The 15,633-nt window shown below is 35.2% G+C and overlaps 1 protein-coding gene across 9 annotated transcripts in view; it reads left to right on the top strand.

Moving 5' to 3' along the window:
* PUM2 (pumilio RNA binding family member 2) overlaps positions 1 to 14,801 on the top strand; it is a 95,251-nt gene extending 80,450 nt beyond the window's left edge. For 6 of the 9 annotated variants that reach the window (XM_060116888.1, XM_060116891.1, XM_060116893.1 and 3 more), the window contains 8 exons: positions 580 to 847; positions 2,045 to 2,174; positions 3,770 to 3,904; positions 7,569 to 7,706; positions 8,995 to 9,120; positions 9,578 to 9,699; positions 10,264 to 10,456; positions 11,802 to 14,801. In XM_060116888.1, coding sequence (XP_059972871.1) covers positions 580 to 847; positions 2,045 to 2,174; positions 3,770 to 3,904; positions 7,569 to 7,706; positions 8,995 to 9,120; positions 9,578 to 9,699; positions 10,264 to 10,456; positions 11,802 to 11,933 — 1,244 coding nt within the window. In that variant the 3' untranslated portion in view covers positions 11,934 to 14,801. The remainder of the gene's footprint in view (positions 1 to 579; positions 848 to 2,044; positions 2,175 to 3,769; positions 3,905 to 7,568; positions 7,707 to 8,994; positions 9,121 to 9,577; positions 9,700 to 10,263; positions 10,457 to 11,801) is intronic. The other 3 variants (XM_060116894.1, XM_060116890.1, XM_060116892.1) reach the window with 2 other exon arrangements.
* The last annotated feature ends 832 nt before the right edge of the window (positions 14,802 to 15,633 follow it).

The following is a 15,633-nucleotide window of genomic DNA, read 5'->3' as shown; positions in this document are numbered from 1 at the left end:
TTTGAAATTTAATCGGGTTAACTAAGAAATCCTTTTTCTTTACATACAAGTATATATGACTTAATGAATTTGTATATATTCCAAAAAAGTACAGATTTAGTTGGTGTTCTATTAACTCTGTGAGTAAATTTCAATTAAACTTTCAGTGGCTTAAAATCTGAATTTGCTAGCTGTTTGTAACTTGCTTGTTAATGTAACTGAAAATTTTGTTGGTGGTTTCAGTATTCAGGTATTGATACTAGTATGTATGACATTAGTTGTTATAATTATGTTTTAAACTAAGCTTCCAAGAGCAAATACAGGTTTTGTGTATGACATTAGACGTTTTTAAACTAAACTGCCAAGAACAAATACAGGTTTATTTTGCTCATGTTTTCTAGTCTCTTTTTCCCCCATATTATAGCCAGACACATTAAGTAAATGTGTGAGATTTCTCCTTCAACTTTAATTTTCTGTTATACCATATAGGAATTAGTGGGGTGAATATTTCTATATTGACTGACTTTTTGGTTTAAATGACTTTTATTTGAGGAATAACTTTGTCAGAAATATTTGCTGACCACAGCTGCTTTGTTGTAGGAGGACTGACAAATGGTAGTGGTCGATATATCTCTGCAGCACCTGGAGCAGAAGCAAAATATCGAAGTGCTTCAGGCACTTCCAGTCTGTTTAGCTCCAGCAGCCAGCTCTTTCCTCCTTCTCGGCTTCGGTATAATAGGTCTGATATTATGCCTTCTGGCCGAAGTAGATTATTGGAAGATTTCAGAAACAACCGCTTCCCAAACCTTCAACTTAGAGACTTGATTGGACACATAGTTGAGTTTTCTCAAGACCAGCATGGTTCTAGGTAGGTGATTATTATTTATGATACTTTCTATTGCATTTTTGCTTTGAAAGAGCCAAAGTTTTTCTTGACTAGAATGATTTAACCTTTATAAAAGTTAGAATTGTTTAAAAAATAAATAACCAATATGGATTTTTCTTTCCTGTTAGGATGAACTGTAAAAATACAGGTTTTTAATTTATTTTTTATGGTTCTTCAGTTTTCTGTAGTAAAAGTATAGCAGTGTCCTTTTATTGGATTATCTTTATTACATTGACAGAATACATTTAATTTCTTCAAATTTGCTTTTGAAAATAATGTTCCAAATTACATTTATGGACTTGTGTCCCTGATATATACTTTGTCTAAAAAAAATTTAAAACAAAGTTTACATTAAACAGACCACGTGTACTCTAATGCTTGAGGTACATGCAAATTAGTGTTCTCAAGATAATACACAGAAAGGAAATTAGTAGTAGAATTCTAACACATTTATTAAATTTGAGGTATCTTTTTAAAGTAAATCTAAAATTTTTTAAAATCATTTTTGATTATATAGTTGCATACAAATTTTATCTCCCTATGGTTGAAAGTTCTTAAAGTTCCTTAAGAGTAGCAAATCGACCTTGTGTGTCACTCACAATGGCTAGCTTCTTTTTTGGGCCATGGCATGCGGGATCTTCCCCAACCAGGGATCGAACCCATGCCCCCTACATTGGGAGCATGGAGTCTTAACCACTGGACCATCAAGGAAGTCCACAGTAGCTAGCTTAGTTAGGAATTAAGTTGTGTCTCATGAATTTTATTTCTAAAGGTTTCTTTTATTATGTTCTAAAAATACTTAGTAATAATATGATTATTAAAAATAAATGAATACCAGTAATATCTTTGTAGTTTTTCATTGATTATAATACAACCAGAACTAACTTAAGAGGCATTAAACATCTTCATGTCCAGATTTTTTGCCAGTCTAACTAGAAGTTATTTTAAGTTAAGGTGTTAACAAAGAAATGCTTTGTTCTTTTTATTTTAAATTGAATAAAATGTATTAGTACTATTTCTGGAAATGATTTTATTTATGTGGATATGTATGTATCCACATATATATATATATGTATATATCCAATATATATCGGGGTGTATAATACTCGAGTCAGATTTGGATATTGCCAGAGCTTATTATCAATATACTGTCATGGCATTAAAATTTTTCCCACATAGATTCATACAGCAAAAGCTAGAGAGAGCTACTCCAGCTGAGCGACAGATGGTATTTAATGAAATTCTACAAGCAGCCTATCAATTAATGACAGATGTTTTTGGCAACTATGTTATACAGAAGTTTTTTGAGGTAAGCACACATACATGTTTGTATATGCTTAATGCTTAGAAAAGCTCTGAAAGTTGGATGAGTTTATTTTCATATAAAAATATGTGAGCTTGGGAGAAAATATTTGCAGATGAAAAATCTGATAAAGATTTTATATCCAGAATATATGAAGAATTCCTGAAACTCAACAACGGAAAGACAGCTCAGTTAAAAAATGGACCAAGGGCTTGAATAGATATTTCTCCATAGGAGATATTCAAATGTGCAGTAAGCACATGAAAAGAAGCTCAGCACCCTTAGTCATTAGGGAAATGCAAATGAAAACCACAAGGAGAGTCTATTTTACATCTAGTGGGATGGCTGTAATTTAAAAAACAGAAAATAACAAATGTTGGTGAAGATGTGGAGAAATGAGAACCCTTGTACATTGTTGGTGGGAATGTAAAATGGTGCAGCCACTGTGGAAAAGTTTGGCAGTTCCTCAAAAAACTAAACATAAAATTACCATATAACCCAGCAATTCCATCCTAGGTATATACCCAAAAGGATTGAAAACAAGGACTTAAACACCAGTGTTCATTTCAGCATTGTTTATAATAGCCAAAAGGTGGAAACAATCCAGCAGATGAATGTATAAACAGAATGTGGTATATACATGCAGTAGAATATTGTTCAGCCATAAGAAGGAATGAAGCTTTGATACATGCTTACACATGGATGGAACTAAGTGAAATAAGCCAGGTACAAAAGAACAAACATTACAGGGCTCCATTTATGTGAAATACCTAGAAAAAGCAAATTCATAGGGACATAAAGCCAACTAGGGTTTCCTAGTCTTACTAGTAGACCGGTTGGGGTAAGAGGGGGAATAGGGGGATATTGCTTAAAGAGTACAGTGTTTCTGTTTGGGGCAGTGGAAGAGATTTGGAATCAGATTGTGGTGGTGATTGCACATGGTGAGAATATAGTCAATGCCACTATATTAAAAATGGTTAAAATGTCATATTTTATGGTATATATTTTTTAAGTGTATGGTCTTATATTAAATGAGAAGTTTAATACCAATCCTGATTAATATTTGAAATATATTTGAAAATATAAAGCATTAGGAGTAAGTCTTATGTGAAACAATTAATGAATAGTAGTACAGTCTTTATGTGGATTTGTTAGGTGTCATTTATTTTGTAATTCAGCAAATTTTTTAGTTTATAACTAAACATCTATGTTGTAGCTTGACTTAACAGATTTCCTCCACAGTCAGAATATAGTTGAGAATTATTTGGTCTGAATGTATGCCTCAGAAATTCGTTTTATTAAAAGACAGTGGGGGTGTTTGTTTGAAATGAAGAGTGAAGATGTTTACTTTAAAAGAATAACAGGTGGTTAATATGTTAGTAAAAAGGAAATAGTAGATAGAATGACTTACCCTCTAAAAAGTGATATTATTTCAAGCATCTCTTGGTCTATCTTAATTCGCTTTTACCTAAATGTCTTCTCCCTACATACTTGCCAAATGTGATATTTTATAAATAGATTAAATAGAGTGCAAACAGTGGGTTATTCAAGTTTAACAAAGTAATATTATAGTCATTTTTATTAATTTTTTTTTCTGTCAGTTTGGGAGTTTGGATCAAAAATTAGCCCTGGCTACTCGTATTCGTGGTCATGTTCTACCCTTAGCATTGCAGATGTATGGCTGCCGTGTTATTCAGAAAGCATTAGAGTCTATTTCATCTGACCAGCAGGTAATTGTAAGTTAAGACAAAATTTTTGTATTATTTTATCCAATTTTTAAATTTTTATCTTACAATAATCTTGGAGTGAAATGTTAAATATTTCCACAGACTAAAATATTTTTTAAAATCTATCTCAAACAGTATGTAATTAATTGAAAGTTACACAACACATCTTTGATCTGTCCCCTGTTCATTTTCTTCATCTTTTCATTTCTAAGTGAAAGTATTTGAGTACCTACTGTATGTCAAGCAGAGTGCTAGATGGTGGGTGTTTCTGCTACCACTACTCATTTGATTTTCTGTAGTATCAGGAATACATTTTACTATTCCCAGTGTTTATTTGGATTACACTTAAACTTCTATCGTAAGAATAAATATTTTAAAACCAATTGCATTCCTATATGCCAGTTAAAAATGTATATACAGGGAATTCCCTGGTGGTCTAGTGGTTAGGACTCCGCGCTTTCACTGCTGAGGGATTGGTTCAGTTCCTGGTCGGGGAGCTAAGATCCCACAAGCTGCGTGACGTGGCCAAAATATATATATATATATATATATATATATACAAAGTTTTAAAAATTTCATTCAACAGGAAAAGTAGCCTAAGCATCCTCTTAACAAGATGTACAGTTCTTTAAGAGAAAAGAGAGCACATATAAATTAATTGGGAAGTATACCATGTTCTTGGATGGAAAGTTCTAAGTATTTTAAGTAAAAAAGAGATTAGTACAATTCCAATTATGTACTCATAGGAATTTTCTTGTAAATGGTCAAAATAAATTTTTAAATTATTTTAAATAGACAAAGATATTAAGGAGAGTAGGGGATGAGGAAAATTGCTTATCCACTAGATTTTTTAAAGAAACTGTGTAGCACCACTAATTAATTAGCATGGTTTGCGCATGAGGTAAACAGACTTTTAAAATGAAATTCATAACCTCCCATAGATACTGTATATAACTGGTTTATATATTACAATGAAATATAATAAGAGTAAAGAAAATAATTATTTTTTAAAAGGTATTGGTAATTAGTTTGGAAAGAGATTGGCTTTGACTTTCAACCTACATTCATATGATAAATTCGAGAATTAAAGGCAATAATATATATGGATGGATATGTATGTGTTACGTATATACATTAATCACAGCAGTGAACATCTGTGAGAAAATAGCATTGTTCCTCTTGAGGAAATCCTGAGTTTTGGAGTCATTGAAGATGTGTCATAATGGAGAGAGATTAGATTAACAGTTTGGCTGTATTGGTATTTAGAACTTCTCTGCTCTTAACTCTCAGACTGGTATAGATACTTTATTTTGGGAACAGTTCTCAGAGCTTTCTGAGATTCCCTTCCCAGGTTATAATCCTCAAGTTTGGCTTGAGTAAAATTTTCCAATTCTTTCATTTAAAAAAAAAAAACGAGGGCTTCCCTGGTGGCGCAGTGGTTGAGAGTCCGCCTGCCGATGCAGGGGACACGGGTTCGTGCCCCGGTCCAGGAGGATCCCAAATGCCGCGGGGCGGCTGGGCCCATGAGCCATGGCCGCTGAGCCTGCGCGTCCGGAGCCTGTGCTCCGCAACGGGAGAGGCCACAACAGTGAGAGGCCCGCGTACCGCAAAATAAATAAATAAATAAATACAACGATATGTTACGTGTCTTTAATATTTGAAAATATAAAGCATTGGGAGTAAGCTTCAGATGATTAATGGTATTACATTTCCTATTTGGATTCTTCCCCCACCCCGCTCTCCATGGCTTATGGGATTTTAGTTCCTTGACAAGGGATCGAACCCAGGCCCTCAGCAGTGAGAGTGCAGGGTCCTAACCTCTGGACCACCAGGGAATTCCCTCCTGTTTGGATTCTTAAGTACATTTGATTTTGTAATTTAGTCCATATTTTTAGTTTATAACTAACATTTGTGTGATATCTTGACTTCAAGGATTCCTCTAGCTATGTCAGAATACAGTTGAGAGTTTTTTGGGTGAGAGAGTTTTGGGGATTTTTTTGGCTGCGTTGGGTCTCCGTTCCTGCGCGCGGGCTTTCTCTGGTTGCAGTAAGCAGGTGCTACTCTTTGTTGTGGTGTGCGGCTTCTCATTGCAGTGGCTTCCTTTGTTGCCAAGCACGGGCTCTAGGCGTGCGGGCTTCGGTAGTTGCAGCATGCGGGCCCTAGAGCGTGTGAGCTTCAGTAGTCGTGGCGTGCGGGCTCCATATTTGTGTCTCGTGGGCTCTAGAGCTCAGGCTCCGTAGTTGTGGCGCACAGGCTTAGTTGCTCCGTGGCATGAGGGATCTTCCCAGACCAGGGATCAAAAACCCGTGTCCCCTGCATTGGCAGGTGGATTCTTAACCTCTCCGCCACCAGGGAAGTCCCTGGGTGAGAGATATTTTAAATGTGAATACCGGGAATTCCCTGGTGGTCCAGTGGTTAGGGCTCTGCACTTCCACTGCAGGGGACATGGGTTCGATCCCTGGTCAGGGAACTAAAACCCTGCATGCTGCACGGCGCAGCCAAAAAAAAAAACTGTGAATATGTTTACACTAGGTGTACTCCATTTCTTCACAATGCTATTTCCTACTGCACTAATAAGGCACGCAGGTTATTGTGTGGCTACCTATATTTTTCCCTAAGGATTAAGATGTTTATTTAATGAAGTCTTACAAACTTATGAGAAAAATATTAAGATTGTTAGTTAAAAGAAAATGTACTTAGTAAATAAACCTTACTGTAAATAAGTTTAACCTTATTAGTAATCAAATATAAATTGAAAGGTGTCATTTTTGCCCATTAAATGAGCAAAAATCTAAAATCGCCTGAGAATCTGTCCCTGAAGAAGGTATCAAATGATAAAGGAAAGTTATATTGAGTCAGGTTCTTTTTTTTTTTTTTTTTTTTTTTTTTTGGCCGCACCAAGCGGCTTGCAGGATCTTTTTTCCCCGACCAAGGATCAAACACAGGCCCCAGCAATGGAAGCTTGGAGCCCTAACGACTCGACTGCCAAGGAATTCCCTGAATCAAGTTCTTTGTTATAAGATTATTAAAAAGAAGAGTAAAAGTGCTCAACAATAATTTCTTCTCATAATTGAGATATTACGTGAAAATCACATAGCCCATCAGTGCTCGCTCAGCTTCTTACCCTTTTCCGGGCACTTGATAAACTCAAGGAGCCATCACAAATAATTACTTGGGGGCATTCCCTGGCAGTTCAGTGGTTAGGACATCTTGCTTCCACTGCAGGGGGCACAGGTTCAATCCCTGGTCGGGGAACTAAGATCCTGCATGCTGTGCGGCACAGCCAAAAAATGATAATTATTATTTGGGGGAAGGGGTATGCTACGTAGATAAAAAACGTAGAATTCTAAAATCATTATATTAGTTGTCAGTTGAGAAAGATAAGTGGATGATGTACACAGTGAAGATAGTAGTATATAGCAAATTGAGTACCACTAAGTTATATTTCAGCAGATATCATTTACATTATAATCCTGTAAAATGTTTTAGTAATTCTCACCTTCAGTGGCTTCTGCTTATTACACTTTGGGGAATGGGGTGGGAATTTTAAACTTTGACGTATAAAAAATTGCAAACAAATTTTTGAGTATACTTTTGTTCCTATCTCAGTACTTTTATGTAAAATCCTTCTGTGCTGTTTGGTGAGGTAATTTAAATGTCTTCTCTTTTGCAGAGTGAAATGGTAAAGGAGCTAGATGGTCATGTACTCAAATGTGTGAAAGATCAAAATGGAAACCATGTTGTACAAAAATGTATTGAATGTGTTCAGCCACAGTCACTACAGTTCATCATTGATGCTTTCAAAGGACAAGTAAGATTGATTTTTGGCTTCTAATTAGTTAGAATTTGAGTGTTAACTGACATAGTTTTTATAAATCAAAAGATAATACCCAGTACTTTCATACAAAAATAAGAGATAAATACTGAACGTGCATTAATTTCTGCCTCTTTCATAGAGTCAATAGATAGCTTCATTTTTTGCAGCTGAAAAATGTAGAAATAAGAGTTTAATTTATATTACTCTAAGAAGTAAAGACAACTACTTACCACTATTGTAAACCCAACAGTGTTTTCCAAATTTTCTGGGAGAGGGAGAGGAGGGAAGAAGACTTAGGACTGTATAATAAAAGGCAAAATAAATATCAGTAATTAATTACATAATAATTAATAGCTTCTGAGTACAACATGCACTACCCCTACTGCACAATCCATTCTTTGTCATTATTACATGCCTTCCATCTTCTGATTAGGTTCCTTTTGATCAAAATATCCGTTAGTGAACTTATGGTTACCGGCGGTGGCGGAAGGGATAGTTAGGGAGCGTGGGATTGACATGTACACACTGCTGTATATCAGATGGATAACCAAGACCTACTGTATAACACAGGGAACTCTGCTTAATGGTATGTGGCAGCGTGGATAGGAGGGAAGTTTTGGGGGAGAACGGATACATGTGTATCATGGCTGATTTGCTTTGCTTTGTACCTGAAACTATCACAACATTGTTAATCGGCTATACTCCAGTATAAAACAAAGAGTTTTTTAAAAATCAGTATAAAAACAAACCAAAAGGATATCCGTTAGCTCCTAAATTCAGTACCCTGCTTCCCAGCCTTTGTCACATGACAGTTGGCATATTATCAATAAATGTGAATTCCCCATTCTATTTTATTTTCTTTTTTTTTTTTTTTTTTTTTTAAGATGTTGGGGGTAGGAGTTTTTATTAATTAATTTATTTATTTTTGCTGTGTTGCGTCTTCATTTCTGTGTGAGGGCTTTCTCTAGTTGTGGCAAGCGGGGGCCACTCTTCATCGCGGTGCGCGGGCCTCTCACTATCGCGGCCTCTTGTTGCGGAGCACAGGCTCCAGACGCGCAGGCTCAGTAGTCGTGGCTCACGGGCCTAGTTGCTCTGCGGCATGTGGGATCCTCCCAGACCAGGGCTCGAACCCGTGTCCCCTGCATTAGCAGGCAGATTCTCAACCACTGCGCCACCAGGGAAGCCCCCCCATTCTATTTTAAATTAATTCAGCATGTTATCAAAAACATGTCCTTCCAAAAATGTCACAAAATGGAAATTTATTTCTTCTAATTGTCTTAAGGTGTTTGTACTTTCAACTCATCCTTACGGCTGCAGAGTAATCCAGCGCATCCTAGAGCACTGCACTGCAGAACAGACCTTACCTATCTTAGAAGAACTTCACCAACATACAGAGCAGTTGGTACAGGTATAAACTCCCTAATATTTTGAAATGTTTATATATTTTTGAAAATATTCTGATTTTTTCTTTTCTTTTTTTTTTTTTTTTTTGCGGTATGCGGGCCTCTCACTGTTGTGGCCTCTCCCGTTGCGGAGCACAGGCTCCGGATGCGCAGGCCCAGCGGCCATGGCTCACGGGCCCAGCCGCTCCGCGGCATATGGGATCCTCCCAGACTGGGGCACGAACCCGTATCCCCTGCATCGGCAGGCGGACTCTCAACCACTGCGCCACCAGGGAGGCCCTATTCTGATTTTTTAAAAAGGAAATATAATTTATTGTTAACACATTATAGAAACACTCAGTGAGACAAAAGCCTGTTGTATTCTCCTGATTGTACTATTGGATTTTTAGAAAATTGATGAACATCTTTTTGAAGAATTACCATTATTCTTAAGGAAAGTAATTTTTTAATATCTGCACTTAGGATCAGTATGGCAATTATGTTATTCAGCATGTACTGGAACATGGTCGACCTGAAGACAAGAGCAAAATTGTTTCTGAAATCAGAGGAAAGGTCTTAGCCCTGAGTCAACACAAATTTGCCAGGTATTGCGTTATTTTCTAATCCCAGGGGTCAAGTCTTTCAACTCTCTGGCTTTTATTAGTAAGCACAGAAATGCATATAGAATATAATGTTGGAATATTGTCTTTTTTAGTAGAGGCAAAAGGTACATAATAGAATGTTGCTTTTGTTCTTATAGAATCTACACGACAAATGGGTTTGCCCTCGTATATTCCATTTTTGAGATCTGTATTTGGAAAATTATTTCTTCCCAAGATGTGTAAATAAAGGCCAGTCTAATTTATTTAGTGCATGTTCATGAAAGCCTCAGACCTTATTAATGACCTACTCCCCCCCCCCTTGAATTACAGTTTTAATTATTATTTAATTATAATTTTGAGGCCTGTAATTAACTTGCAGATATCCAATATGGGTTCTTCTATGATATTAATTTCTGTTTTGAAAGTAACTGTAAGAGAATTACAAGAGAATCCTATTTTGACTCTTCTGTCTTCCAGTGCATTGAGCAGCTACTTTCAAAAACCAAGGAAATTTTTCTACTAAAAAATAACAAAATAACTTTTTGTGTGTGTACTTTAATTTTCTAGCAATGTAGTAGAAAAGTGTGTCACTCATGCCTCCCGTGCTGAGAGAGCATTACTGATCGATGAAGTTTGCTGCCAGAATGATGGTCCTCACAGTGCCTTATACACCATGATGAAGGACCAGTATGCCAACTATGTAGTTCAGAAGATGATTGACATGGCTGAGCCTGCTCAGAGAAAGATAATCATGCACAAGGTAATACAGTTTGTAGCACTTAAAATAGGTGATCTCAGTTTGTGTGACTTCAGGCTACTCATTTAACTTCCCTAGGCTTTAATTTCCTCAGAATTGTTAAAACTGCAGAAAAAACATTAAAATCCGTGGAAAACCGTTGGCAGATGTAGGTATGATATACCCCTTTATTAAATTCTTAAGGTAAAATCCCATTCATTTCTCATCTATTTACCTACCGTTAGCATTGTTTTTCCCTTCACCGTCTTATTTAGGTATATTTGATTTGCCATATACATTGGCTGAACATTTATTTTAAAATCTGATTAAATTTTCTCACTAACCTAGTAAATTTTCTTAAAGAGAAAATTTATATCGGTTTGATTTTTTTTTTAATGAGTTAAGCTGTTTTCTCTCTCCTGCTAGAATTAAATGATTCTTTAAGAAATCATTAATTTCCACAGGAAAACGTACTGTTAAAAAGAACACTGGTAGTATTTTTGCCCTCTTGATTTTCTGTGTTTTTAAAAATTTAGTAGTTCTGCTTAAGAATGTATATAACATTTTTTTCAGTCTTATTTTTAACAACTACATTATTTAATCAATATCATATTTAGGGCATTTTGATTAATAACTGTTCTTAGCAGTGTTTATATAAACATCTTTGCATAATTAAGTGTTTTTGTAAGGTAAATCCCTAGATGTGGAATTGCTGGCACAGAGTATGTGAACACGTTACATTTTAATAGATTTCTGCCAAGTAGCTCTCCAGAAATCTTTTACAAGTTTGCAGATCTATCTAGTATTTTTTTTTCTATCTAGTATTTGAGAAGAGTGCCTGTTTTACTCTTCTCATCAGTACCAGTTATTATTTATAAAATCTTTGCCAGTCTGGATGGAAAGATAATGATATGTTTCTTCTCATTTGCATTTTTAAAACAATTAAGGAGATATTGAACGTGTTAAATGTATTAGCTATCACACGTCTGATTGCTTGTTCATGTCTTTTGCTCCATTTTGTTTTTGAATTTTTGTCCAGTTGCATAGAGTTATAGAATTTTGCCCTCGTAAACCTTATAAGAATATAATAGCTCATTAGTGGTACTTCTCTGCTATGTTTGGAGCCCCTCTACTGTTTGCACATGTAGTAGTTTATAGGAATAGTGGTTTGTTTATTCATTGAACAATTTTGAGAGTAGAAGTTGGGAGAGATTGAGTGGAACAGAACTGCTTTTGCAAACAACTTTCTTTGGATTTGAAATTTAAAATTTCAGTTATTCTTCCAAATCACCCAAATTTGGGGGCACTTTTTTAAGGAATCAGAAATTAAAATAACTTAGATTTCCTAAGCAGATCATTTATTTTTCAGATTCGGCCTCACATTACTACTTTGCGCAAATACACATACGGGAAGCATATACTGGCCAAGTTGGAAAAATATTATTTGAAAAATAGCCCAGATCTAGGGCCTATTGGAGGACCACCAAATGGAATGCTGTAAAGGAAAAAGAGAAGATGATGTAACCATGTGAGAGGAACGTTTCTTTTGTGAATTATCAAAACACAACTCAACTATGAATCTTCAAATTTTTTTTAAAGTGAAACTATTTATTGACTTTAGTCATCCATTTGTAAATTTTTTAAGGTTCTTGTGTATATTTGGGGGTGGGGGGTGGTGAATTATAAATTATATTCAGCCCTGAGTGGAGACCTATCAGATTGGATTGCTGGCAAAGCACAGAATGCCTGTATATGATGTAACTGTATCAAAAAATGCTGTCACATATTTTGTAAATTTTTACCTTGTAAAGTCACAAAAATAGTTTTTAAAGGAAAAAGTACAGTATTCTTTTAATAAACTGGCTTGCAGTCTGGTAGGTCTATGGACCCCATAGCACAACAGGTTTATAGAAATGTATATAGAAATATAGTCCTTATGGGGTTTTTTTTGTCCTTTGTGTGAAGCCTTTTATAACAGATTAACAATCAGCTGCATAAATATTATTAATATTTTTAAAAGAAAGTTAAGTTGTATTTTGGTAATTCACAAACTATCATGCAAATAAAAACTCTGCAAGTAAGACAAGAATTAATGATTTGAAATGAAAAGAACTTACATTATTTACAGTAGATGTGGTTTTAATACAAATACTGCCCCAAAATGTCTCTGGCAATGTACAGAAGTATTGTATATACTTACATATGTAATTGTTGTAAGAGGTAGAAAAAACAATATCATGGTGACACTTCCATCCAGTTAAAGTACGCTAAACGAAAAGTTAAGTTCCATTTTAACTTTTCAGTTTGGTTTGTGATGAGAAAGAGTGGAGATTTGTATATTGTTTTGCTTATAGAATTACAAGGACATGTTGAAAAAGTGTTGAGATTAATTTTGCTTTTTCATAGTAGATTCAGAAAGTAGGAACCAGATAGAGGTGAAAAGGGGCCACTGAAAAGTGAATTTGATAGCTCAACATTTAAGCATGATTACATATTCAGATAGCTTTTTTTGCTTCCTATAAATATATGCATTGTGTGTGTGTAGTAATAGATGTAAGTTTACACTTTGAAAGCAAATCTTGTTTCAATGTTTATTATAAAAAGCCTTGCTAATTTAGTAATGATGTTTTCTTTGGTTGTACAGGTGTACATTTGTAAACCTTAATGCTGTAAATGGAATTTGTTTTATCTCTTTGGGAAACATTTGCATTTTAGTGTACATTTATGTCCCTGCCCTCTGACCTGGCATATAGTGTTGTATAATGTAAATTTATTTCTCCAAATCAAGAGTGATTTTTTAAAAATTTTTTATCTTTATATGGTTTCAGAAGTATGAACCAGCTTTCTTTTTATTATTGTGAAAAACATTTTGTTTTATAACATAGTTGTTGACTCTGTTAATATGGACATGCTAGGATTTGGATCACTTTCAAGAAGTCAGGGTACTGTGCATAATAGAAAGTATTGGACTGAGATATTTGGTTACCATGGAGGCCAATGCTTTTTCCATCTTATTAAATGTGATGTGACTTTTTTCTTTGTACAGAAGAGTACTGTATTTTTGAATAGCCTACTCCCAAGTAATAGCAAATCTGTATGATAACATTTTTTCTCTGGACATAAGACATAACAGTAACATGATGTACATTTACAAGCGGCCTTATGTACATTTCCCAACAATCTTTTTAAGGCAAAATTGTGACCATATGTGTATAATTAAAATCGTTTTTAATCCTTTGCCTATGAAAATATTTTGGAAAAAAAACTTGCTTTGTATATTCAGTTTCTGAAAGATAAAGAAAGTGCTTTGTATTTTGTTGAAGTCAGTATTTTGTATAAAACTTTTATGTTGACCCACTTATGTTTAATGCTAAAAACTAATGAACCATGCTATCTCTTTCAATTTGAACATGTGAGGGATTTTTTTATTAGAAGTCTGCAGAAGAAAAGCGATCTTCTGAGCACAATATTGAATATAAAGGTTTTTTCACATAGCTGTTCCTATCATGAACCTAAGACTAGCGGCATGGAGTTTGGGCGCCAGGCGTACTTCTTCCTGTTTGATGTTGAGTTATTCTAGTTTTCTAACCCAGCATTCCATGTTGAGGCCATAAAATTTAACCACTTATCACTGTCACGGTCCCTTCTCATAGTCACACTAGTTCATCAGCATGTCCCAGTCACAGTAACAGAGCTTTTTCCCCTCCGTACAGAACTGCTCTCTGCCACTCTTCCCCACTTTGTTTTGCCAGCCTCAGAATGTCTTGGACCTGTGTTGAACTTTCGTTCCCAGTATCAGCTCATGGTTTCAGGATCAAAGTTGTCCTTGTTGCGGATTGGTGGTGACTTTCCTGGATTTGCACAGTTGAATTCCTGGTTTTCCTTTATCCTTATCTTCTGTTCACACAGGCAGATTATTTCTGCAAATTTAGAAAGTCCTAGAGAATGGCACATTGGGAAACTGAACAATTGTCTTGGGTTCCTGATGTTCCCATGTATCCGAGTGTTGACAACCAATCTCCCCAGTATTTTAGGGTTTATTTTATTTTCTAGAAATTTTGCGGTCTGCTATTTTTGGTGCCCACCTCTCTAATTCCACCTTTTAATAAATTGGCATGGAGTTTTGGTATAATCTGAAAATGACATTTCAGAATAAACTTAATTGGGCAGAACCACTTAGGCTTTACTCTTGGGTGTCTTGATATGGATTGTTTCTGGACCAGTTTGTCTTAAGTCCTGGCTCTTATTGGTTCATATGAAATAATGTTATCTTCACTTCTTTGTATATTATGTATAAATTAGAAAATGAAAAATGTGTGAATAACATTGTATGAAATAAACCTGGTCTTGTGTTTTTCTCTAGATAAAATACCCCTCTGTACCTCAATTACAGTTCCATTGACCATTCAGGTTTACTCTGATTGAAGGAAAACAAAAATATCTTTATCACATGGATGCTAGTCTAGGGCCACTGATTACACTGATGGTATTAATTCTGTCTTTTAATATTCATAATCTAATTACATAGCGTGATTACACACCTCATATGATGAAACTTTAAGCCTGTTTCCTTACTGATAAAATGATGGTTTTTGAGGATCAAATTAAATCATATATCTTTACCCACACGTGTTTGTTTCCTTTCCACATGCACTTCAGGAGACTAAGTACAGTTTGGGTTCAGGCATGGATTTAAAGTTAACCTCACTGTTTACAAACCTTGTGAACTTGGGTGTGTTATCTCAGCCTCAGTGCCTTCATCTTTACTATGAGATGGAACTATTTTTAAATCCATGGTTTTAAGAATTGAGAATATATATTAAAAGATACCTAGACCCTAATTCTCAACCGCTGCTAATACTGTTCCCATTTTCCTGTCCCTTCTATAGCTAATTTTTTTTAAATCTATACAGATAATTCAGTAGAATCCAAAATGGTGATCTTATAAAACTAAATGGGAAAAGGAGTTTTCATCGTACACATTGTTTATCCTCCATTTTAATTTTATCCTGGTTTGGTTCTATTCCAAACTGAAAGCCCCTCTGGAGTTGTTTACTTGCGCCACGTGTAGTGATGAAATTAAAGATCCTAAAAAGGAAATAAATGTCATGTCCTCCCACCCTAGCTTATCAACTTCAGAAAAGTAGTTTCCTAAAGTGACCTGGGTAGTTAATATTTGCCCTAATGACAGTGGTTTCTCA

The sequence above is a fragment of the Mesoplodon densirostris genome, chromosome 14, assembly GCF_025265405.1.
Source record: "Mesoplodon densirostris isolate mMesDen1 chromosome 14, mMesDen1 primary haplotype, whole genome shotgun sequence".
NCBI classification, from domain to species: Eukaryota; Metazoa; Chordata; class Mammalia; order Artiodactyla; family Ziphiidae; genus Mesoplodon; species Mesoplodon densirostris.
Note: the sequence above shows the minus strand (reverse complement) of the source record. Positions and strands in the feature narration are given on the sequence as shown.